The sequence below is a fragment of the Protopterus annectens genome, chromosome 1.part1 (assembly GCF_019279795.1).
Source record: "Protopterus annectens isolate FY-2018-M chromosome 1.part1, PAN1.0, whole genome shotgun sequence".
Lineage (NCBI taxonomy): Eukaryota > Metazoa > Chordata > Ceratodontiformes > Protopteridae > Protopterus > Protopterus annectens.
Genome location: NC_056726.1, coordinates 458472039 through 458498773, shown reverse-complemented (window position 1 = coordinate 458498773; position 26735 = coordinate 458472039). Strand labels below are relative to the sequence as shown.

The 26735-nt window shown below is 40.7% G+C and overlaps 1 protein-coding gene across 1 annotated transcript in view; it reads left to right on the top strand.

Moving 5' to 3' along the window:
* Nucleotides 1-26735, top strand: part of CAPN9 (calpain 9) — a 626364-nt gene that overhangs the window by 188581 nt on the left and 411048 nt on the right. The window contains exon 3 of the mRNA XM_044076034.1: nt 21726-21844. Coding sequence (XP_043931969.1) covers nt 21726-21844 — 119 coding nt within the window. The remainder of the gene's footprint in view (nt 1-21725; nt 21845-26735) is intronic.

Genomic DNA, 26735 nt, shown 5'->3' with positions numbered 1-26735 from the left:
AAAAAGTGAAGAGCAGACTTTGTGGAGCCGAGAATGGTTTAAACCCAATTAAGCGCGTTGTCCGATGCTGCGCTATGCGCAAAATCGCGCAAAGCCACGCTAAAGCGGGTTTTATATAGGGGGGACTTGAAAGAGCTAGAAATTGGCCCAAAATGGCCAATAGACTACTAGATTCTTGTGCTGGGAACACTCCTCCAGGGATAGATAGGCTGCTCTAAGCTCCCCACTGCCACTGGTGAACAAAGAAGCCTCCCTTTATCCAAGAAAGGAAATGGGCAACACAGGAACTTTCCAAAAGTCCAGAATACAGCAAAGCCTGTATTTGGACTACTCTAGGTTAGGAAAGATGTGAAACAAGGATAATTTTTTTTCCTTTTTTTGTTAGCCAGGGGGCATGGTTAACTTTTATTCCTTTGGTTCGTATAGGTGCTAGACTGTTATGGGTATCATGAAAAATGTTATTAAAATAGTTAATGGCGTCATCTAAGGGAAGCGTTTGTAATGGTGTCCAGTTGTAAGCTTTCAAAGTGCTTATAAATATGTCCTGGTTAAAGTTGGTGAGATTTCTGAAAGTTTTATATGAGTGCGTTTTAATTGTTTGACAGTATGTCCAGTGGATATAAGCTGGAAGGTGGTCACTTAGTATGTTAGGTAGGGTGTCTGAGTAATTGTGAGGGTAGGATACTAGTTGTTGTTGTTGTTGTTGTTTGTTTTTCTGCTTTTTCCCAGTAAGGGGTTGCCACAGAGGAACTCCGGTCCGCTAATGATTGGCAGTAGATTTTTTTACGAAACACCGAGGTGCCAGCTCGACACCCAACCTTCAACGAAGGCACGCCTATTTACGCACGCATGTCTTTCGAACGCTACCCAACCGTGGGGAGGACATGCAGACTCCACATAGAAGGCACTCCCAAGCCACGCCGAGAATCGAGCAGGAGAACTTCTTGCTGTGAGGTAACAACGCTACCGCCGTACCACCGTGGCATACTAGTATCCAGTATAATGTTGTTTCTGAGGGAGTGGATAGGCCATGGGTAGGGGTGGTGATAAGTTGTGTAAAGCTATGTAGATTTATACTATTGGCTGGGGAGTTGGAGGTTAGGGCTTGCCAGTTAATGTTGGTGTCATCTAGGATGATGGATTCTTGTGAAATAATTGATTTATCCATGATAAGAGGTATTCTAGAATAGGAATATTGTGGCCTGGGGGAATGTAGAGTGCAACTATACAAAGACATTTATTCTTATTAATATGAAAATATGTGATTAGAAGTTCGGTGTTGCTGAAGGAAGGAACTGGTTTGGGATAGGTTGTAATGGTTAGAGAGGTTTGATAAATTAATGCAATGCCACCTCACTTTTTATTACGACTATCTGTGCGAATTATACTGTATCCTGGTGGAATAATTTCAGTATCAGCAATGTGTGGTTTTAGCCATGTCTCGGTTATTGCCACAATGTCTAGGGTATGGTTAGATAGCCAGGCATGAAACTCGGTAACTTTGTTACAAATACTATGTGTATTTACCGTTAGATGAAGGTGTTGGTTATTTGGGGGAAGAATGTGTACAGCTGGGTTGATTGGGTCGGGATTTGGGTGGATGTCTCCGCATTGTTCTAGGGAGAGGAGAAGATGGATTGCAGTATAAGGCTGGATGCTTTTTGAGAGCGGTTTAGGGAGACATGTAAGACATAGTTTCAGTTTGGAATTGGTAGGGGGGAGATAGAATATAAGTTTAAAATGAATGATTAAGCCATTATAATAGCCATGGAAAAATAAATCTGTGTCAGTGAAGCCCATTTACAAAGCATGCAGCTCATGTACGTCCACAGTAACCATAAATACTTAAATCTGAAGCTATCAAAACTGCAGAAGCACCAGAAGAGGCATTCAGGAATAATATTCTGGGGCGATTCTTTGTCACTGCTGCTGTTTCATCCTGCCATTAACCCATTAACCTGTTTACTTAATAAATTAGGTTGTGATTACAGCTGAAGTCCCAGAAACCAACTTTGTTTAAACACATCTCATCTACTTTTTTCTGAATTATTTAAAATTGTATAGTTCATCAGATGAAGATCTGAAAGCACACAACAAATGGTTAAAAACTTCTCAGATGATATAAGAATGACATTTGGTTTTGATAAATGTGCAAAGGTAATATATATAAAAAGAATGCTGCAGACCAAGAAAATATCAGCTTGGTAGAGGAATGTGATATAAAGGAAGTTACACAGGAGAGTATACATATTTGGGAATAGATGAAGGTTCAACAATAAAACATGAGCAAATAATAACAAATCTTAGTAAGGAATACTTCAGACAACTAACACTAACATTGTGAAAACTGCCTTGACATCTAGGGATAAAATCCAACCTATAAATCAATTTGCTCTTTCTGTTCCAAATTACAGCTTTCGTATGATTGATCCCAAACAGCACTGAATCAGTTGGGCAAAAACAAGAAAAATGTTTCTTGTTTATCAAATGATATATAAAAAACAGTGATTAAAAAGATTATATATCCCTTGCTCTGAAGGAGGTATGTGCCTTGTTAAAATTGATTACATGTATAGATTTGTAGTTGTGGGACTGCATACATATTTGCTGACCTCATCAGATATAGTGATCATTCTAAAGCATAAACAGAAGACGTCTAAGAGGACACCCTTGCTTACTTTAGCAGGAGCATTTCAGAGAGGAGTGCGAATGGAAACCAAACCAAAGTTAAGACATGAATCAAACAACAACTGAAACTGCTAAAAAAAACAAAAGAATGAATATAAGGAAAGAAAAAAAAAGGAAAGAAAATGGGAAAGTCCACAAATATAGTGGCAAATATAGAGAACTTCTAAAACAACCATATGTTGAGCAAGATTTGATGCCAGCATAGTTAAGGAGAAGTGAACTGAAAGCAAAAGATAAATGCCAAATAGTGGCAGCCTAAGAAAGTGGGCTACATACACACTGGTTTACAATGTCTATAGGAAAAGTGGGAGAAAGACAAATGCAGGTTCTGTAAAACAGAACTGGAAAGAGTTGCACAGCTTGCTGAGGGCCTATATACTGAAAGGCACCATAATGTGTTAAGACTGTTGTACCGAGGATTGTGCAAATGCTACAATGTAAAAGCAGCTGAGAAACATTGGAAACATGGACTGTAAAGCATTGACAGTGATGAAGCTGATATCACATTCTATCACCCAATACCAGCAGTTCAAAAACTAGATGCAAGAAAACCTGATGTGGCATTAATCATTGAAACTGGTACACTCATCATTTGGGCCACAGTTAACAACATTTAAAAATGGAGTGCCTGATCTATGGTCTCATGAGCTGGAAAGGTTTTATTGCTGCCATAGAAGCACTGCTGAGTCCACATTTGGAATAGTAGGTTCATAGAATTCATGGGCTAAGGTATGAAGCTTGTGACCTTGGAAAATGTATTTATTTATTTGACTGTGTTTAAGAGGAAAGTATTTGTTAGTAAAGTTCCTTTTCAGCAAAGTCCAGGTGATAAAAGCCCCATATTGCATTCTGTTCATAGGTAGGTACTAGGCTATCGGCCCTAGGGCCTATACAAGCCTAGCCAAAAAGGGACCCTGGCTTTCACCACCCAAGAAAATTATTTTCCTGTTCCCCTGTTCAGCAGAGCCACAGAGGTGATCCCTGGGGTGAATTACCTGTTTCCCATCCCATCATCAAGATTTTTTTTGAAGAGTGCTAATGAGGAGCTTTGTTTGATATAGATAGGTAGTTTGTCCCAGAATATGGCAAGCCTCTGGGACAGGAATCTATCCCTCCAGCATGTTCTGTTTATTGTGGTGACAAGGTTTAGGTCCCTAGAGTGTGTAGCTCAGAGGAGCATGTCCAACAGCTCTGGGTTTGACATAGCTTTGTATGTTAGGCAGAGATCGCTTCTGAGTAGGCGATGTGTGACGGAGTAAAGCTGGAGTTTTTTGAGATGGTCTGTGTAGGACATCTGTTTGAAGCCAGCAATCCTCTTTGTGAAGTATTTCTGCGGCCTTTCCAGTTGTTGTAGATGTCTTGTGAGGTACATATCAAAAGGGGTGCTGTACTCTATAATGGGTCTAATGAGTGACGAGTAGAGGGGAACAATGACCTCTTTTTTCCTGGATGAGAAACCTTTTGTGATGAGGTGTGCCACGTAGAAGGATTTCCTGACTACTGTGGCGATGTGATTATCAAAGGAGAGACTGCTGTCCACCTGTGTCCCAAGGTGTCTTATCACACTTTCGGTGTTAAGTAGACAACCACCTATGGGATAGCTCATGGGTACAGAGTTTTTACCAAAGGGGATGGCAATGCACTTTTTGGCATTGAGCTTGAGGCCATGGCTTTGACACCAGGCATCTGTCTCAGTGAGGCCCTTTGGTAGGATGTCCACATCATTAGGAATTTCACTTATGGCTCCTAGTTTGCAGTCATCTGTGAACTTCATTAGTCAAAGACCTGTGTTAGTCAGAAAAGTAGATACCAAACAGGAGAGGACCCAGGACTGAACCCTGTGGTACTCCACTTGTCACTGGTCTGAAGTCGGATTTGGAGTCTGCTACTTTCACAGTGTGGGTTGAGTCAGTGAGCCAGTTGGCAACCCATCTTGTGACATAGTGATTTATACCTAGTTTAATGAGTTTATCTATAATTCCAGAGTGGGGGATGGTGTCAAAAGCCTTGGCGAGATCTAGATAGGCTGTGTGAACCACCTTACCCCCCGTCTACGGCTTTGGTGACTGCTTCAAAGAAGTCAGTCAGGTTTAGTAGACATGATCTGCCTTTTACAAACCCGAACAGGGTGGGGTTCAGAGTTTGGAGATTATCAATGTCTTTGTTTCTAAGTTCCATGATGATACATTCCATGGCCTTGCAAACCAGGCTCGTTAGGCTAATGGGGTTGTAATTTCTGGGTCCATGGTGGCTCCTCCTTTATGGAGTGGAATAAATGTTGCTGTGCACCATTCAGTGGGCACAAATCCTGAGGTGAGGCTATAATTGAACATGGTGCTTAGGTGGGGTGCCAGTTCATTCTGTAGTTCATGTAGAATGCAGCCTGGGATGTTGTCATGTTCCATGGATGCTGTGTTTTTGGCTTTGAAGACTGTGGTTTTTACCTGTGCAGCCATGATTACAGGAACTTTGCATTCTTCTGGTATAGAGATGGGCCCTTTGGGGGGGGGGTAAAGATAGCACTGAACCTATCTGCCAGGATGTTGGCAATATCGGTTGGTTCTGTATATTTAGTGCCATTGTGCTGTAACTCAGAGCAGATCTGAGTGTTGCCATTGAGATTCTTGACATAGCTATAGAATGCTTTGTGGCTGTCTTTAAAATTAGTGGTGATTTTGTTTTCATAACTAGCTTTGGAGGATTTTATGAGGGATGTCAGCTTCTTACTGAGGCTGACCAGGGAGTTCTTCTAGTCATGGGATTTTACTCTTATTTGCAACAGTTTCTTTCTTCTGTTGTAGAGTTTGTTTATAGCAGGGGACCACCAGAATGGCTTCCTTTTTTGCAGGATAGCATCTTGGTTCTGTTAGGGATAGCATGATCCATGCACTCATGTAAGTGCTTATAAAGTGCATTTGTGTAGGATTCAGCAGTCGTACCTCTATTGTCCGTATGCATAAGTGTTGTGGAGTTTGCCACTTCTGTCTTAAGAAGCGTGAATTTGGCTTTGGAGAAATTTTTTTCAGTGGTTTCTCTAATGGGGGTGGGGGTGGGATGTGGATGTCTAGGCTGATTAGCTTGTGGTTAGATCTGACCAATGAGGAATTAACCTCTGGTGTGGAACACCAGTTGCCCATGTTGGTAATGGCCAGGTCTAGGATATTGCTGCCCCTGCTGGGGGTGTGGATAAATTGAATCAAGGCGTTGGAATTTATGAATTCCAGAAAACATTGAGCAAAAGAGTTGGTACATAAGTAGTTTTCCCAGTTAATGGTGGGGTAGTCGAAAATGCCCATTATTAGGGTGTTGGATTGTACCCTAATATTTTCCAGTGTATCAAGAAATGAGGAGTGGGAATCCTGGGGCATGGTGGGGGATCTGTAGCAAGTTATAATTTGGATTGTGGTCTTGCCCAGTGTTAGTTGCACTTGGATAATCTCGGATGCATTAAGCTGAGCAACAGCCTGGAGGTGTGGATATCCTTAATAAATATGGACACGCCTCCACCTTTAGTGTCTCAGTCCAGGTTAGGTGGCCAAAAGATGTGGTATGAATTATAGCCTGGTAATGCAGGGGTGCTCTCTGGAGCTTTGAACCAGGTCTCTGTCACTGTACAGATGTCGATTATCTCCATTTTAAAGAGTGCCTCGAGTGAATGCATTTTGAGGTTTAGACTTCTGGCATTGAGTAGCATTACCCTCATATTTTGCTTGCTTGTACCTGTTACAGTGGTGAATTTGTCATTTGAACCTTGCCTAAAAAAGGCACTATAGGGGTGACAAGAGCCTTAGCCAGTATCCGGAATCCCAAGGGTGACAGGTGCAGGCCATCTCTGGCAAAGCATCGTGGTCTGTCGATCATGTCATCCCAGGCAGACAGATACTGGATCCCCTTAGAATGACAACAGAAGCTTAGCCAATTGTTGAAGTCAATCATTTTATCCTTGTACTGTAGTATCATTCTGGATGATGGCAGGATGCTTCTCAGGCTGGGATCATACCTGCCTGGGCTACAAAATCGGAGAGCTCCTCCATGTCTCTTTTCATGTAGTCTAGGGAGGTATGTCTCAGGCCATTCACACCAACATGGACAATGACAGAGTCATATTTGTACTTGTTGTGGAGTGACCTGAGTGCATGCATTATGTGGTGGATCCTGGCACCCGACAGGCAGCTGACAGTAACTTTCTCCTTGTTTAACCTGGTGAGTGGAACATCAGTGTGCCTGACTATAGAGTCACCTATAACGTTGTTATGCCTTATGGGCTGTGGTTGAGTGGCACACTGAGTTTGTGGGCTATGTGTCATTTGGGTTATGCTGGGGGGTGGAGGTTGCATGTGTTTCTGCTTTGGAGGCTTGAGCAGATTTTTATTGAGAGCCTCTGCAAATGTAGGTGTGTGTTTTGTGTTGCTATGTGTGTGTTTTGGTGGTGTCGGTTTTGAGGGACTATGTGATGAGTGTGGTGTGGTGCAAGTCTTTACCTTCTCCTCTTGACTGTCTTGACTGTCTAGTCCAGTTTTGGGTGAAGAGAGTTTTGCTTCCAGTTTGGCTATGTAAGTGCAATTCTCACAGGTTGTAGTGTTGGGTGGTAGGAGGAGAGGGTTGTCTGTGTACATGAGGCAATTGCTGCATTGCCCCAAGATGCCCAGATTCATCAGGTAGACAGGAGAAAACACCGGGAGCTGACCCTTAGACATGCCTGGATAGGTGCTTATTTATTAAGTACTAAAAACTGTTTTCCTCTAGACGAGTGAGGAAAGTTGGGTGCTGTAGTAATTTGTAGCTTATTTAGTGCTTACAACAAGTTCTGAACAAGTGCTGAAAGAAGCAGATGTGAGTGCTAAAACTAAAAAAACTGGCTAGTACTAAGGGAAAATTTGAAGAACAGGCTTTATGGTGCCAGGAATAGTTGTACAGTCAGCATGATTTAACAGTACAAATATACATTTTAACATACAAGTGGATACATTTTAACGCAGACATTTCTGAGTGTTTTTCACAAGTACCAATACGTTACTCTGTTTTTTGTTTTGTTTTGGTTTTTTTGTTTGTTTGTTTTTTTGCTGTCATCCCATGTGTAAATTTCCTGATTCCCACCTGTGCCTCAAGATTGTTCTTGAAGCCCATAATCAATAAACTTGCTTTGACTTTCTCTGGAAGTTTATTCTATAAGTTTGGATGATGGCAGGTTGCTGACCCTGACCTGTTGTGTTTTATTCTTCAACTACTGAATTCCTACTGAAAAATATTTACTAAGCTGCAGGATTGATGGATACATGACTGACATTTGTATAATCCTATATGACTGATGGAGAGTATATGTGTGACTGAATTATGGGGATGTGAGTCGAGCTACAGTATCAGTGAAGGCCACCTGATCAATGTCACAAATGGGCAGCAAATGTAAGGATAACATAACAATATGGAGTAGCAGAAAAATAAATCCAGTCGAGGCACTCAGATGTCTAACCCAGTCTGTTTATGCACCTTCCACTGCTACAAGCAAACATGCACATATACACACTTATACATGAACACACACACACACACACACACACACACACACACACACACACACACACACACACACACACACACACACACACACACACACACACACACACACGCACACACACACACACACACACACACACACACACACACACACACACACACACACACACACACACACACACACACACAGACATGCACACAGACACGCACACACACAGACAAACACAACACACACAGACACACTCACACACACAGGCACACACACACCCACACACGCGCGCACAAACACGCACACACGCACACGCACGCACACACACGCATACACACACAGACGCACACAACACACACACACATTCACACACACACACACAGACACACACAGCACACACACACACATGCGCACACACAAACGCACACACACACATGCACGCGCGCACACAAACACATGCACGCGCACACACACACACACACACACACACACACACACACACACACACACACACACACACACACACGCACACACACACACACACACACACACACACACACACACACACACACACACACCAGCCAATTAACAAAATGACATCACAATATGAATTTGTTTATGTATTTGCTTACTTATTTTCAGCACACCAGAGTATAACTGAATTCTGCAGTGGTAGTCTGTGAGTTTCTACATTGTTTTGTCACCCTTGCAGCTGCCCTTCTAATCAATAAGTTATAACTGGATGATGTTTCAAGTTGTTGATGAACTCACCGACAGGTATTTATCATATAGGTTCATAGGTTCATAGGTTCATACTAGGCTATCTGCCCTAGGGCATTTATAAGCCTAGCCAGAGTGTGTGTGGCTTTCACCACCCCTTAGGATGAGAATACTATACCCATTAGTTTGCTGTGCCTCTGTCCAGCAGTGACACAGAGATGATTCCCAGGGTAAACCTACGATCTCCCATCCACTCGTCAAGATTTCTCTTGAACAGAGTCAGTGAGGGGCTCTGCCTCACATGGACTGGGATTCTGTTCCATAGTGTAGGGAGTCTCTGAGTAATGAATCTGTCCCTCCAGCACTTCCTATTTATATCCGTGTTGAGGTTTAAGTCTCTTGCTCTCGTGGCTCTGGTGGATTTGGATTTTTTGAGGTGGAGCATGTCCATTAATTCCGGGTTGGACATGGCCTTGTATGTCAGGCACAGATCACCTCTGAGCAGATGGTATGCGACTGAATAGAGCTGGAGTTTCTTCAGTCGGGCAGCGTATGACATATGTTTGAGCCCCTTTATCCTTTTGGTGAGGAACTTTTGGGGTCTTTCCAACTGCTGCAGGTGTCGGGTAAGGTACATTCCAAATGGGGCGTTGTACTCAATCATTGGTCTGATAAGTGAAGAGTACAGGGGTACAATGACCTCTCCTGATCTGGATGTGAATCCCTTCATGATCAGGTGGGCAATGTAGAAGGTCTTCCTAACCACTTTGGCAATGTGAGTGTCAAAAGAGAGGTTACTGTCAACTTGGGTCCCCAGGTCCCTGATAACTTCTTCCGTGTTTAATGGATTACCACCTATGTGATAATTAGGGGTTACCTTGTTTTTCCCAAAGGGTATGACTATACATTTTTTGGCATTTAGCTTAAGGCCATGGCTCTGGCACCAGTTATCCATTTCTATGAGACCTCTCAGGAGGATGTCTGTGTCTGATGGAGTGTCAGTTATGGTGCCCAGTTTGCAGTCATCTGCAAATTTTGTCAGCCACAATCCCCCTATGTTTGCCTGCACTTCAGAAAAATAAAGTCACTGTCTTTGCAATCTATGTGTGAGTTCCGGCAATGATTGTGTTTCTCCATCGTTATATTAACTTGAATATAGTATTCTTAAGTAAGTATACTTAAGTAAGTTGGATATAGTATACTTAAGTAAGGGGGTATATCAGGATAAGTCCTAAATATTGGTGGTGCAGGTGGCTTGCACCACTGCAAAAATGCTCTTAAACAACCGTTCATCAAGCTCAATTTCGAGTTGAAGTTCTGGTTGAACAATCATGGAGTTATAAGTCATCAAGGTATAAGTGAAGTCCTTCTGGTATAAGGTTTTTCATTTTTCCATTTGCTCCATGTGACATGATACTTACACATGATTGAACAGCTACAGTTTGTTCATTCATATTTTTGCATTCTTACTTATATATTTGTTAATTGGATAAGAGGGGTGATCTGCGCAGGTCTACTTCCAACTTGATTCAGTCTATAAGAGTGTATTGCAAAGAAAATTAAGAAAAGAAAACAGACTTGCCCAAACAGGCAACATGAGTCCAGTGACATAAACATTATGCAAATGTAACTCCCACAAGTGATGCATGCTTCTAGAGAAGTTTGTCCACATTTGTCATGTTGTTAGCTGCACATAGACCAATTATCTATCCACCAATTACATTCATAAAGGATGTGTGTGCGTGTGTGTGCGTGTGCGTGTGTGTGCATGTGCGTGTGTGTGTGCGTGTGCGTGTGCGTGTGTGTGTGTGTGTGTGTGAGACAGTTTGACTTTTTTGATAATGCTCCCCCTACATCTGTAGCTCTTTTCCATATTGCAACCACATCCTGAGCTCAGATTGTCTACCAGCTATCCACTGTTCATACAGTTATGTCTCTGGCATTCATCTGCAACAAGTCACATACATCAGTTTTTTTTGTCCGCACTTACATTATAGGTGAGTTGCATTTGTTAGTTTACTTATTCTAGGATCACACAACTGCGCATCACATATTAGCCTAAATACTGTGCTACTAATTCCCTTTGTAAAGAATAGTTTAATAGTTTGAAGGGTTTGACTGAAACCTAAGTGGGCAGTACAGACAATATGGTCTTCATCATGTGTTGCTCTCACTTCCTAGAAGAACACCATGAGGTTCAGACATAATCTCCTGTTATAAAAACAGACAGTTCTGTTTCAGGTAGGAGTAGGTTACTTGTATTAGACCCATGATAAAATGATGAAGGCAGTAACATCCTATCCAGCCCATCAAGACTACCTTGACCAGGACTTCCAGTATGGTGATCATTTGAGTAATAAGTTTTTGTTTCAGTCTATCTGAGAAAGCTTTTAAACAAGTATAATCACCTAAATCAATAAAATATTTAGAGCCCGTGTAGAATTCCATGGCATCAGTCATCAGTAAAGCTGGATAGCCATGAAAAAAAAGAGAAAAAAAGTGTAGAAAAAGATTAAACTAAAGGATATGATGAGCCTGGGGAAAAAAGTTGACGTGGCTCGACCAAGTGCAACCTCACGTTCATAAGAAAGTACTGGGGAGCCTGAGGTTTCCTTAAAGTGATATTTCAGGTGTTACAAAAATGAATAAGAATCTGGGGGAGTTACAGAAGGCAACAGAAGAACGTTCCAACTCATCAAAGCAGCCTTGAAGGGTCACTCAGAGGATATTCAGTGCTCATTTTTGAGAAGGCTTAGCTGAAAGCCAGAGTGGAAGTGACTGAGATAAGGCTGGACTGAATGTAATAAATACTTGCTGACTATGAGAAATGATCCTGGTGGGAGGATTTGTAATTATTGGGTGTCCTTGAAGCCATGGAAAGGTGATACTTTGTGGATGTTTTGAAAAAAAATGATGCCTGGGGAGACAGAGAAAACAAGTAAGGAAATGAGAATACAAAACTCCAACTCCATGGCAGCCACTACAAAATGAGCAGGGCTTTCTTTGTCCCATAATAGCGAGATGGGAAATATATGCCATCCAGGAACAGTTGCTCTTGAAACCTGGCAATGTGGAGAGAAGTTTTATTTTTTTCAGCCACCATGTAGATATTTATTCTTTACAACAGGCGCCAAGGAAGTAGAGGTGTTATAGGACCTGGTGAATCAGCAGCCAAGCAATTGTGGAGGAGAGGTTATGAGAAGTCCACCAGCTAAAACAAAAGATGGGCAACAGAATCCAAACAGTAAGTAAGGGAAAGCAAGGGCTGGAAGCTTTTTCACTGTTCAGAAGAATAATGCCAAAGAAATAAAGATCTGACGGACAGCTGAGATGAGAAAAATATCATCTTCATGCTACAATTGCTTATGGTTGTATAGGCTGAACACAGAAGTGAGTAAAGTAACTGAAGAAATGGAAATAATACATTTACAAATTGAAAAACTGAACTAGTGGTGTTTTCACTGGTTTTTAGATTTAGAATAACTAAATCTGTAAATATACATAGTGAGAGGTGAAATATGATAACAGTACTTGTTTGCAGAAACTTTGGCTGATAGAGGAGTGTTCAGGTTTCCAGAAGTAATTGTAAGGTAAGAAGCAACAAGCAAGACAGATGGATATTAATTCATGAACGAAAAGTGCAAACTGAACTAACTCACTCAAGCCTAAAACACCTTTTTTGTACACTTCCATTTCAGACTCATACTGCCTTAAGCAGTCAAACTTTTTCGAGTCTGGCTTCTTTAACTTAGTGACTTACCAGCTAATAACAGGCAATATTAGAAAAGGCAAGAACTTATTAACAAAATGACGCTAAGATTGTTAGTCTAGGATGTTCTGCAGTGGAAAAATTAATCTTTGTTTATTATTCATATTTTCAGATTTATGTTCATATTTTCATATCTGAGAGACCTACATTTCATTGAGGTGTATGGTATATGGGTCACTGTCAATGCAGGTTTATATCATACTATACTGGAAATATTGCTAGTTGTTTGCTAGTAATTATGAAAATAAACAATATTTTCATATGTACGTAATACTTCAAAAACTGAGTGACTTACAAACGGTTGCATGACATTTAATGAAACCTTAGGTGTTGAAGAAAGCTGTTGATATTTGAACTGTAAGTTGCATTTCTTGAGCTATATCCAGTATTATTTGCTTTGCTATTTGTACAATTAAGCATATGTTTTCATATTTCTTTAAATACCTCAATAATCATGCACTTACAGAGGAATTTGTTCTTGTCATGTGAAAGCTTATGTCTGGCAGTCTAGCAATATACGTCTAGGTTGTACAGTTTTCAAGATATGACAATTTGTTTGTGAAAGTTTACCAAAAATGTAATTTGGGGTTTGTCTGCATAATACTATATTACATTATTTATGAAAAAGACAATGAATACATGAGTATTACCACTGAAAAGAATACTTCTCACTGATAACTTTGTTATGCATACAGTTTTAATAGCTTTTATTGTTCACAAAATTTTTATACTTGTTTTCAGAAAATGGTCTAGAATGCAAGGTATGTGTAGGTTGCTAGAGGTGTGCCATTCCACACCATATTGGTATTGAGTTAAAGAGGAGAGGGTTTGTAAAAACTTTAAAGGACTTGTGAAAGTTAAGCATTGGCATGTACTGAATTTTTTTTTTTATTTACTTAGTCCCAGGCATGACAATGGTTTGTAATGAATGAGCCTAGCTCAAAGTGTAATTGTGAAATATCTGTAATCATGCAATGCAAGCAGTTCCATGTGAAGATTTTGTAGTATCTTAGGCATCGGGTGCTGATTTGTCTATGCATGGGCTAAACTCTTGGCTAGGCTTATAAGGGCTTCAGGGCCAATAGCCTAGTAACTTCCTATGATCCAGTTTACAATTTACAGGCATTGCTCACAATGTTAATCATACTGTAAAATGTCTATCACATGTTGCTATTAACTAGTAGGATAAGGACGTTTGTGGATATTTGACAGACTAGGAGGTGAGGGTTTAGTTCAGGGGGGCACATGCACTTCTAGCTTATTTTAAGGGTCAAATGTTTTAGGAAATTATGCAGTTGAGACATTGTGACAGTAGGCTTTGTCAGGCTGGGGGATAAGCTTGTCTCAATTGACAGCAAATGCTTTGAAGCTGCCTATGGGTTGGCAGGTGGAGATATGTGTGAACATGGAAAATATACATGACGGTGAATCCAGGATGGGGACTGATGTTCGTAATAATGAAAATAAGAATGGGCAAAAGAGTCAGATGTGTTGATTTGAACAAAAGATTTCATAAGATTTCAGTTAAAGTTTGATAGTTTCTTCTTTTTTCTTTGTAGCTATTGTGTGGAAAGAAACACTTGGAAAATAGCTACAGGAAAGTTCAAAGTGTACATTATAACAAGAAGGTAGATATAGGAAATGTAATTCTGAATATGTATGTTGGGGCTGGGGTCCAGGATTCGAATAAACAGCAAATGTGTTGTATAGATGCAATTAATAAGAGACCAAAGTTGAGAAAATGGAATGTAAATGGAAGTGCAAATCCCAGAGTGGTGTTGGTTGTTAAAATGTTGTTAAAAATACCAGCCTACCTTGGTTACTTTACAGGAGGCACACACAGATGAAAATAAATTCTGAAAATTGCAAAGGAAAAGATGCAAGAGGAGGCCAAAGGGAGGGGTAGCACTATTGGAAACCAGAAAGAAAAATTTTGGAATGAGTTGGATGAAGTGATGATGAGTGTACCCAAGGGAGAGAGAGTAGTGATTGGAGCAGATTTTAATGGGCATGTTGGTGAAGGGAACAGAGAGGTTGAGGAAATGATGGACAGGTATAGTGTTAAGGAGAGGAATGCAGAAGGTCAGATGGTAGTGGATTTTGTGAAACGGATGGACATGGCTGTGGTAAATACATGTTTTAAGAAGAAGGAGGTGTATATGGTGACATATAAGAATGGAGGAAGATGCACATAGGTGGATTATATCCTATGCAGAAGGACCAGTCTGAAGAAGACTGGAGACTGCAAAGTGGTGACAGGGGAAAGCATAGTTAGGCAGCATAGGGTGGTGTTCTGCAGAATGACACTGGTGATCAAGAAAAGGAGGAGGAGAGTAAGGGAAGTGCCAAGGATCAAATGGTAGAAGTTGAAAAAGGATGATTGTGAGGTGGAGTTCAGGGAAGAGTTAAGACAGGCATTGGGTGGCAGTGAAGAGTTACCATGTAGCTGGGTAACTACAGCAGAGCTGGTAAGGGAGACAACTAGAAAGGTGCTTGGTATGACATCTGGACAGAGGAAGGACGACAAGGAGACATGGTGGTGGAATGAAGAAGTACAGGAGAGTATACAGAGAAAGAGGTTGTCAAAGAAGAAGTGGGATTGTCAGACAGATGAAGCAAGTAGACATGAGTATAAGGAGATAAGGTGTACGGCGAAGAGAGAGATGGGGAAGGCTAAGGATAAGGTTTATGGAGAGTTGTATGAGAGGTTGGACACAAAGGCAGGAGAAAAGGACCTGTACCAATTAGCTAGACAGACAGACTGAGCTTAGAAAGACATGCAGCAGGTAAGGGTATAAAGGATAATTAGAGAAATGTTCTCACAAGTGAGGAGAGTGTGTTGAGCAAATGGAAAGAGTACTCTGAGGGGCTGATGAGTGAAGAGAATGAGAGAGAGAGAAGGATGGATGATGTGGGGATAGTGAATCAGGAAGTTCAGCAGATTAGCAAGGAGGAAGTAAGGACAGCTATGAAGAGGATGAAGAATGGAAAGGCTGTTGGTCCAGATGACATACCTGTGGAAGCATGGGGATGTTTAGGAGAAATGGCAGTGGAGTTTTTAACCAGATTGTTTAATGAAATCTTGGAAAGTGAGAGGATGCCTGAGGAGTATAGAAGTGTTTTGATACTGATTTTCTAAGAATAAGGGTGATGTGCAGAGCTGTAGTAACTACAGAGGGATAAAATTGATCAGTAACAGCATGAAGTTATGGGAAAGAGTAGTGGAAGCTAGGTTAAGAAGGGAGGTGATGATTAGTGAGCAGCAGTATGGTTTTATGCAGGGAAAGAGCACTACAGATGTGATGTGTGCTCTGAGGGTGTTGGAGAAGTATAGAGAAGGTCAGAAGGAACTGCATTGTGTCTTTGTGGACTTAGAGAAAGCATATGACAGGATGCCTAGAGAGGAGTTGTGGTACTGTATGAGGAAGTTGGGAGTAGCAGAAAAGTATGTAAGAGTTGTACAGGATATGTAAGAGGGTAGTATGACAGTGGTGAGGTCTGGAGTAGGAGTGACGGATGTGTTCAAGGTGGAGGTGGGATTACATCAAGGATCAGCTCTGAGCCCTTTCTTATTTGCAATGATGATGGACAGGTTGACAGACGAGATCAGACAAGGTCACCGTGGATTATGATGTTTGCGGATGATGTGATCTGTAGTGAGAGCAGGGAACAGGTTGAGGAGACCCTGGAGATGTGGAGATATGCTCTCGAGAGGAGAGGGATGAAGGTGAGCAGGACTAAGACAGAATATATGTGTGTGAATGAGAGGGAGGATCAGTGGCATAGCTAGAGTTTGTGCTGCCTGGGGCTGTCTTTGAGTTTGTAGCCCCTCCCCCCTCACAAAATCATGTTCAAATGTCCACCCCATACACAGTCCTCCCCTGCAGCCATTCCAGTGTTCCATTACTTGGCTATTTCTCCCCCATTTTCCATAAACACTGTAATGTGCATACTGTTTTATGCTTTACTTCTACAGTCATTATTTGGGTTTAATTTAAAACTTTTATTTTAAATTTTATAGCATAAACGCTGATAGACATCTGCTAAATAAAGCAATACAGTCTCACAATGAAAGCAGACTTAGCATTAAAACTTCTCTGCCCTTGAAACTCACATTCATTGAAACAGCATTGAAACCAGCATTCAAAGTAAAATGCATCTGGCCAGTGGAGGATAAAGTTTACATTTGGGCTGTTTTCAAATCATAGATGTGTTCTTTGATTCACCTTTCTGATTGTATTAAATTATATTCCTTGTATAATACAGCACACTTGTAAGAGTGTGTTTTAAATTTATTGTTTTGAACATTTTTCCAGTAAGCAATGAAACAAAATGTATGAACCAACAATGACAAAACTGCCCAGTTCAGAACATTTCCATCATAAAAGTTATTTTTTAATTAAAAAATTACTAGGTGTTCATATGTGTTCATTTTCTTAATCTTCTTCTTCTTCTTTCGGCTTTTCCTGGTCACGGGTCGCCACAGCGGATCACCTGTCCGCTCATGATTGGCAGTGGAGTTTTTACGGTGTTGAGTTGCCAGACCAGTGTCCAACCTTCCACAGAAGGCACACACATGCACACACTCATGCCTAGGGCCAATTTAGTGTGTCCAATACACCTACAGCATGTCTTTGGGATGTGGGAGGAAACCAGAGCACCCGGAGGAAACCCACACGACCACAGGGAGGACATGCAGACTCCACACAGAAGGCACTTGTATATTATTGTTTAAAACTTTTGTGTGCCGCGGTGGTGCAGAGGTTAGCATTGTCGCCTCACAGCAAGAGGTTCTCCGGTTCGATTCTTGGCTGGAGTACCTTCTGTGTGGAGTCTACATGTCCTCCCCGTGGTCAAGTGACGTGTAAATAAATGCAGTTAGGTGCATGTGTGAATGGGTGTGCCTTCGTTAAAGGTTGGGCTTCGGGCTGGCACCTCAGCACCATAAAAATCTACTGCCAATCATTAGCAGACCAGAGTTCCGCTGTGACGAGCCCTAACTGGGAAAAGCTGAAAGACATTAGTATTGTTTAAAACTTTTCTTTTTTGATCCATGTATAAAATTTCATCATAGAATGTCATTATTTCTATCAGCTGGAGCTTTTCTCCTCAAGTCTCCAATGAAAAAGGGCAATATGGCTCAGCTGGACCAACCCGGTTAACAAATGTCAAATAAATAAATAAATAAAAAGTCTACTCAAATGTCTGTCATTACAATTCACCAATATCAGTAAATATGCACAGTCTCCGCAGAAGTAAAAGTCATCTAAATAATTCCACATTAAAGAGAACTGTAACTAATAAAGAGGTTGCTGCTAACAAACAACTTTATATTTTATTGTTTCATCTACAAATAAAGTTACTGTTGTCCTTGCAGAATAAATTGCCTATGTTACATTAAAAAAGGTACTGTAAGCTGTTAATATTGCAATAGGGAATGGATGGCAAACTGATAACAGGTTCATAGTTACTAGTTAACTCCTCCAGAGGAGTACATTCTCAGAACTGCAGCATGCACCCACTTTAATGTACAACATGGTATAGCATCATCAATCCATCTACATATCGTGGGAATAGAACCCACAGCCTTCTGCATCCATGCTACTAACTAAACACTTTAGCACAATAGTGATATCATTTGCTAACCAACTGTTGCACATTGTAAACACACTTGACATAGGCAGCTGTAAACTTCTCTTCCCCTGAAGCTCTCAGCTCCTTGTAAAATGCACTTGACACTCAACTATATCTCTCAAATTTGTAGCACAAGAAATCTAGAAAAAGTCAAAATTTTAGGGGGGGGGGCAATGGCCCAAAACCAGGGACACATTTTAAACATTGCTTGCATAATCTTAGGAAGTTGCTAGAATAAAATGTTTTGTGTTACCAAGCATTTCCTGAAAGATAGGAAGACTAAAACTTAAATGGCTGTCATTATTTAGTGAATTCAGTCCTCACTGATTTGCTAGAAAACCACAAATGTAGTGTGTTTTCTGTGTACTAGAAAGCTTCAAAAATCATGTGTGATGAAGGATTCATTAAATTAAGTGAAGAGGTAAATCAAGCCTGAAAATATATACATATCTCCAAAACAAGCACATCATGTGCAGGGGTAAATCAGGCCTGAAAGTAAAAATATTCCTCCAAAATAGGAGCAGTTGCGAGGTCTGGGTAGATGTCTTTTCCTTCCAGGGGCAACACCACTTCATGTATGCCTTCCTTCCAAGTCCCCTCATTTCTTTAGTGATGGAGAAGGCGCACAGGGAGCATCCCAAAATGAGCTCTGTAGCTTGTTTTTTCTGGCCAAGCTGCACTGGTTCTTGATGGTGATACAAACAGCCAAAGCACCTCCCTTCTTCCTGCTGCAAGAGGTAGATGTGTTTATTCAGTTGGCTGGCACCCTTGTACACCCAAACCTATAGGGTCTGAGACTGATGACAGGGAGAAGCTGACGCTTATTCCCTTCGGGCACCTCCCTCTCACAACACACTAACCATACTGAAAGAACACAAGAAGCTTAACACAAAGGAATCCAGCCTGGCAAAATGGAAATATTTTGCATTTGTTGCAAAAAGAAGGACACGGATCCAAAGTGGAGGACTGTCTTACTCTTCTTGTAAAAGTGCATGTTTCAGACATTTCTGCTTACCTCCCACTACCCTGACCTTTAACAGGGGAAGTGTTGCTTAAGCACTTCGTAAGAAAGAGAGATTGACAGACAGACTTACCCTGACCATTCAGAAGGGCTATCCATCCTCCTTCAGACCTGAACTTCATCCTGGAAGAGCTGAACGTTTAAACAAGCATCCTCAGTAACTCTCATGCTTCTGTCCCAGAAGGCCCTCTTCTTGCTGGTAATTTTATCCATAAGAAGGATCTCAGAGTTGCAAGCCGTAATGGCAAAGTAACCGTCCGCAGTCTTCTAGAATGACAGTCAGCCAGAAGGAGGGGTTTTAAAGATTTATCTTAAACATTCTATTCATTTGCTAGTATTCTTCAGAAAAGTACAGAACAAAAGGAAGGGGTGTCTACCTATGCCAGATATCAACAGTTAACTGTAGCATTGCTTGGATAGAAGGATAGGGCAAAGACCATATTAAAAAAAAAATGGGCCAGTTGTCTGTAACCTTTTGACATGGCAAAGAGAGAAAACCAATCACTAAGCAGATGCTGTCTAAGTGGATAGCAAAATATATTTTGCTATGGCAAGGAGGCAAGCCTCCAAGATTTTGTAAAATAATGACAATAAAACAATATGGTCAGTAGTTAATATCTGATTTCATAATAGTTAACTTCTGTGTTTGAATGTTTTGTATTTAAGGAGCAATGTTAAATTCGGTCTATATTAGAACACCAAACTTTCCAAATTTCAAGTGTTCTAATATTGATCGCTGAGAATATCGAAGAAACAGAAAAACAATTTTTTTCCTAGGGAAAGAATTAGATTGTCCATTTCTGTTGCTTCGGTATTTTCAGAGCTGTGGTGGAAAGTTACGGGTCGGGTTCAGATAACTGTGCAATTGTTTGGACGTGAGGATTAGGGCGGGTTAGGTGAGTTAGAGTTAGGGCGCGGGTCAGGTAAGTGAGTGATTGTGTGGATGTGAGGGTTAGGGCGGGGTAGGTGAGTTAGGGCGTGGGTGAGGTGACTGTGTGATAGTGACGGACCTTAGGGTTAGGGTTTGGGTTAAGGTAAGTGGATGGTTAGTGGTGTATGTATGTATGTGTAGGGTGAGGTGTAAGAGTTTAGGCATATGTGTGTGGATTGCTGTTTGTTTGGTGTGCTTGTGTTGTGTGTATGTGTTGTGTATGTGTATGCGTTTTGGAACAGAACATTTTTTCCCTAGGAAAAAATTCACTGTTCTGTATGTTCGATGTTTTAAATTTTAGATTAATAGGGTTCAATATTAGAACACTATAAATTTTGAAAGTTCGGTGTTCTAATATAGACCCTGTTAAATCAATCTGGAATTGTTGTTTGTATTAAATGGCTTTACATGTCTAACAATGGCAAGTTAGTGAAAGTTAAACACAAGCACTGATTGACTGACAAGAGAAGAGTTTATTAGTACTAGCAACCCAATAGCAAAATAACAAGTGCACCATGCATGGGGATTGCATAGTACATAAAAAAATAAATGTGATGTTTAATAAAATGTTTCTTATAAAAATAAGTCACGTCTCTGCAGGAATGTGTGATAACACATTTTGCCAGGACAGCCTACACCTCAGCATCCTTTTTAAAGTAGGTTTCTACCTAGGCCATCTGTGAGTTGGCCACCTGGCTGTCTACTCTTACATTGTCAAAGCAGTATAAGTTGGAATTCCAGTCCAGGAGTAGAGCAGAGTTTGGGGTAGTAGCGTCTCAAGATTATCATTTCAGGAAAAGAACCAGGAGTAGGGAAACATTTGCCCTACCCCCATCTTTGATGAGTTATTGGAGTCTTTTTTTTTCTTATATATTATGAACAAAACTATGACAATGACTATGATAAATGTAGTACAGTTTGGGGAGTGTTGTATGTGAGATTGCCATAACAGTAAATGTTACTTTGGGTCACTGTTTTAGTACAAGATCCCACCAGCATTCTCTTTCAGGTTGACCCCACCCATCATCTCCTTCACAGAAATCATAGCAGTATTGGTAGAAAACTGAAAGTGGAACCCTCATCCATGAGTTTTACTGACAAAAAAGATCATAAGACATCTCAGACCAACATCACTTTTATCCAGGACACTAGGGTGCATCTCCATCTGTGGGGGGATATTGGCCTGTACCTTGACATACACAGAGCTGTGGCAATTGAGTTGCTCAGGCAGATGTCAGCCTGTTTTTGATTTTAGCATGTTATGAATGCCACTACAACAGCAGTCCTATTTGTATACCTACTGTTATGGCGAGTTCTTTTCTCACACAGCAGTACTCTCTGCAAACGTTCACAACCAGAAAAAGCACATTTAAACTTTTGAAATGTTTTCGATGCTCTGCCGCTATGAGGCATTTTTTATGAAGTCAGTTAGTGGTGCATTCTGCTTTTAATTCTATAGGTGATTGCTGGTTATTGGCAGCCATCGCTTCACTAACATTGAATTCAAATATGATGGCCAGAGTCGTTCCTATGGATCAGGACTTTGGAGCACAGTATGCAGGGGTCTTTCATTTTCAGGTACCGTATTCTTTAACTTATACTTTCATAAAATAAGAATTTATGCAGCATTGTTTTTAAAATGTACTCCTTATGAACACACTAATGTTCACCACTGTGAATTTTCTTATTTATTTGTCATGAAGGGCTAAACGTGGTATAGAACGAGTGTTAAAGTAAGAATAAGCAACAATAATGTGTTTTTTCAGACCTTTCACATGTCTTTTGAATGCTGCAGTTATAGCAGCCATTGAGTTGACATAGCTTCTACAAATAAACAGTAAAATAAGGACAGAAGACTATATAGAAGTATGGTTTCAATGTATCATATATGTATAACCTTCAGAAACAAGAATAAGTTATTCTCTGTTTGATCAGTAAATTCCTAAACAGCTGTACAAAATGGTTCACTGAAAAAAATAAAACTATTTAGTTTTCAGATTAGGTAAAAGAGTCCCTACCTCTCAACCTCTTAGTGCAAGAAATCTGAACAAAGCCTAAAATAATGTGGAGACAAAAGCCCCAAAATAGGGACAGATTTTAGATATTGTTCCTATAAACTTAGAAAGTTGCTAGAATACCAGAATTTGTATTTGGCGTGTATTGTCTGAAACATATGAAGACAAACTGAAATGCATATCATAATTTAGTAATTTCAGTTCTCAGTGATTTGCTAGAAAACTATAACTATGAGAAATGGGACATACTGTAAATATGAGGCAAAAATCTAGACATTCTGTGAAAATCTTGGCAATTGAGAGGTATGCAAAAGATCACGGTTTATGACTCTGAGAAAAGACTACTTCCATTTTTTAAGCTTCCCACATTTAGCCAATTAGTCACTCCCACAAAAGAGCACAGACCGTTAAAGTCAAGGACAATCAAACTTGCCAGTGAGAGACATTCAGTCTGGATCTTTGCTCTATATATTCCTTAACAAATGTGCAACAACACTAACTGAGCCTTGAACCAAAGTACAGTATTCATCCAGACTGCATTCAATAAATGTGTCCCTAGTAAAGCACACATAATAAATTTTAATGTTGTTGTTGTTGTATCTTTCGGCTTTTCCTGGTTAGGGGTCGCCACAGCAGAACTCCGGTCCGCTAATGATTGGCAGTAGATTTTTACGTGCTGAGTTGCCAGCTCTGACGCACAACCTTCAACGAAGGTATGCCCATTCATGCATGTTGCCACACAGAAGACGCTTTAGCTAAGAATCGAACAGGACAACATCTTACTGTGAAGCGACAACGCTACCGCAGCACCACCACCGCAGTACACATAATAAATTTTAATATACACTGAAAAGTGTCAAGTGTATAGAATTCAGCTGATGGTTCACATTATGTTTAACCCCAACCTCTAGCACTCTGTGTTCATTGAAGATTCACTGGTTCCTAGTAATTTTTCAGTTACCAGTGTTAAAATACTTTGCTTCAAGAACTTTGATTATTCAAATGACAGTAGTCATTGTAATAACAATAATAATTTCAAAAGTCAGAACACTTGGGATGATGATCCGTGGATGAAACACAATAGTTCATAAAATACTAACAAAAGAAAAAAGCAGATTTTATGTAAACCTGAATGGCCGTTCACGGATTTATTGCTACAGATAAAATGATAATTTCCTTTGTATAGATTACTTTTGCAATAGATCTGGCACTTCAGCAAAAGAAGACGTAACATCTGGCCTAACTTCCAGAGCTCAAGAACTTACCCCGTTCAGACTGGGAAGACGTCTACCCCTTAGGAATGTCTGGACATTCCTTGGATAAAGCTTATATCTGCTCATGCCATTTTACATCTTTCTTAATGCAATTTATAGCATATGTACCATTTCCTTTGTGACTATAGAGTTTGCTGGTGCTCAGCTTGCTTCATAGTTTAGCCAAGTGAGTATTCCGTTAGAAAAAAATATTTTTCTTTTTGTTTATCATGGTTTGTTACTGACAGCTGGCTCATTTAGTTTTGTAAGGTTTGACACCTGGTAAAATATTTTAGGGCATATCCATCCCTAAGACAGAATCAGGTGCTATCGTGGTACACCAGTTCCACACAAAGGTTACCATAGTTTGTGTTTTTTTTCCTGTTTATGTCCACAGCATGATACTAAGAGTTTCAGTGTCTTCTCAAGTGCTCACATCAAAAACTCTTATGAGAAAGCAGCATTCCCTGGAAAATTATTTAGATCAGAAGAGAGATGAGCCCTTGACTTGTACTCCCATGGGCTCTTCTAGTTTGTCCCTATTTTCGGATGTCAGTTCCTAAGAAGCAATTGCAAAAGTAATCTAAAGAGAAGGTAGTTACTGCTTCAGATGATACAATAATGACACTCAGCATCCCTGCTTGGTTTGAGGATGCAGGTCCTAGTTAGTTGTTTTCATAGCCTCCAGCCCTCATGCTTCAGGGATGTAAGATCTCTGGTGAAGACCTTTTTGAGGTTTTGTTTCCTGCAGATTCATACACATCCCACCAAGCTAAGAGCCCCTAAATGAACTTTGGACCAAACATCCAACCTTGGACACCTGTGTCTGAAGTCCTCTTCATTATTTCAGAAGGGGCCGAAAGTGTACCCACTTTTTTGTGAATAATGATGTTTAGGGTTGGTGTGTGGATGTCCAACAATCATGTTTTCAGTTTCTGATATCCAAGGCACTGACTCCACATAAGAGAATTCAGATGCTCAAATACAGCAGGCCCACACCTAGCTCCCACCCCAGGAAATAGACAGTCCTTTTCCATCCCCTTCCCTCCTGAGCTATTCCCCCGGAATGGAGCTCCTCTGCTTAAGGGTTCCTTTAACATCTGCTGAACCTACTGCCAATTGAAGATTTACTCCTGATGTCTGGAGTCCCCTTTGCCATGAGAAAGAGGGAACATTTCTCAGTCAGGGATTATGACTCTTTAGAGAACTGGGGGGGGGGGTGGATTGCTCCTCACACAAGTCTTCCCCCTTAGGTACGACACAAACACTAATGACACCATGTGCTTCACCCCCAAGGGAAATATCATTTGTAGACATTCTTTGTAGGATGAAAGACTTCTTCAACTGCAAAATCAAAGAGGCTTCAAATAGCCACACAATGTATTTTGATTTACTGGGTTTATAAATCCTTTAAAATAAACTTAATGAAGGATTATCTGGATGAAGTCTAGTATCAATATAAAGTAAACTAAATCCAAACACCACTTTGAAGGAAAGTAAACATATGAAAAATGTGTTACACTACATCACTATATCAAAAAAAAAAAAAAAAAAAAAAAAAGAGCCATTATGAAAATGCACTTATTTTTGTAGTTTTCCTTTAGTATTGCTAACAAACTTTTGACCTAAGCAACACTGGTTATCTCTCCTCATTCAAATGTCCAGGGTGAAACTTCACATACTGCCTCAACAAGTGGACCTTGTAAAGATAAGGACCCCCTGCAACATCCCAGCCTAAAGACACTGCAGCTCACTGCTTGGAGGATTTAACGCTTCTGCCCTTCAAGAACCATAGGTTCATAGGTTCACAGGTAAGTACTAGGCTAACTGCCCTTGTGGGCCATTTTAAGCCTAGACAATTTCCCCTTTCATGAGAATCAAACTCTGTACTTTGTATCTGTGAGGTAAATACTTAATCATTCCACCAACACAGTGGTAGTCTAACTTTTTAAGAAAGTGACAGAGACAGGAGGAGAACAGAGTGGTGGATTATAATGCTTTAAAATGTATTTTCTCAAAAACGTCAAAGTGCACGCTTTCTTGAGCAAACAAGGCTTCTTTGGCACCCCTTTAACTTGCAGGATTTTCTAACCACCTTGGCAATATGATTATCAAAGAAGATGAAACAAAAACGCCGGAATGGCGTAAAACACACCAGGAACCAGGAAACAATGCTAGAGACAACGTAGATTTATTAATTAAACACACACGGAGGTTAAGCGCTTTCTTCAGTATAATACTGCCTTCATCAGAAGATCATCATCTCTTCTGATGAAGGCAGTATTATACTGAAGAAAGCGCTTAACCTCCGTGTGTGTTTAATTAATAAATCTACGTTGTCTCTAGCATTGTTTCCTGGTTCCTGGTGTGTTTTACGCCATTCCGGCGTTTTTGTTTCATTTTGTTGGACACTGGGACTATTTTTCAGTATTATCAAAGAAGAGATTACTATCTACTTGGGTCCATTTTCTGTATTTAGGGGACTACCACCTATGTGGTAGTTCGCGCGTATTTTGTTTTTTCCAAAGGGGATGACTATGCACTTTTTGACATTTAGCTTGAGGCCATGATTTTGACACCACGTATCTGTTTCAGTAAGACCCATCTGAAGGGTGTCTGTATCAGCCAGAGAATCAATTATGGCCCCTAGTTTGCAGTCGTCTGCGAACTTGGTCAGCCATAGTCCTCCTATGCTTGCCTGTACCTCTGAGAAGTATATACCAAACAGGAGGGGTCCTAGGACTGAGCCCTGGGGGACGCCACTTGTAACCAGTTTAGAGTCGGACATAGAGCCTGCAACTCTCACCATGTGGGTTCTATCCATGAGCCAGTTGGCAGCCCATCTCGTGACGTAGGGGTTTATGTTCAAGCTGGTGAGCTTGTCTATAATACTAGAATGGGGAATGATGTCAAAAGCCTTTGCGAGGTCTAGGTAGGCTGTGTGGACCTCCTTTCCCTCGTCTAATGCCTTGGTAACCATCTCAAAGAAGTCCACCAGGTTTAGGAGGCATGATCTGCCCTTAACAAAACCAAACTGGGTAGGGTCCAAGGTTTGGAGGTTCTCAATGTCTCTGTTAATGAGTTCCATGATAATGCGTTCCATAGCCTTGCAGACCAGGCTAGTCAAGCTTATAGGGTGATAGTTCCCGGGGTCCATTGTGGCTCCACCTTTGTGGAGCTGGATAACTGTTGCTGTGCGCC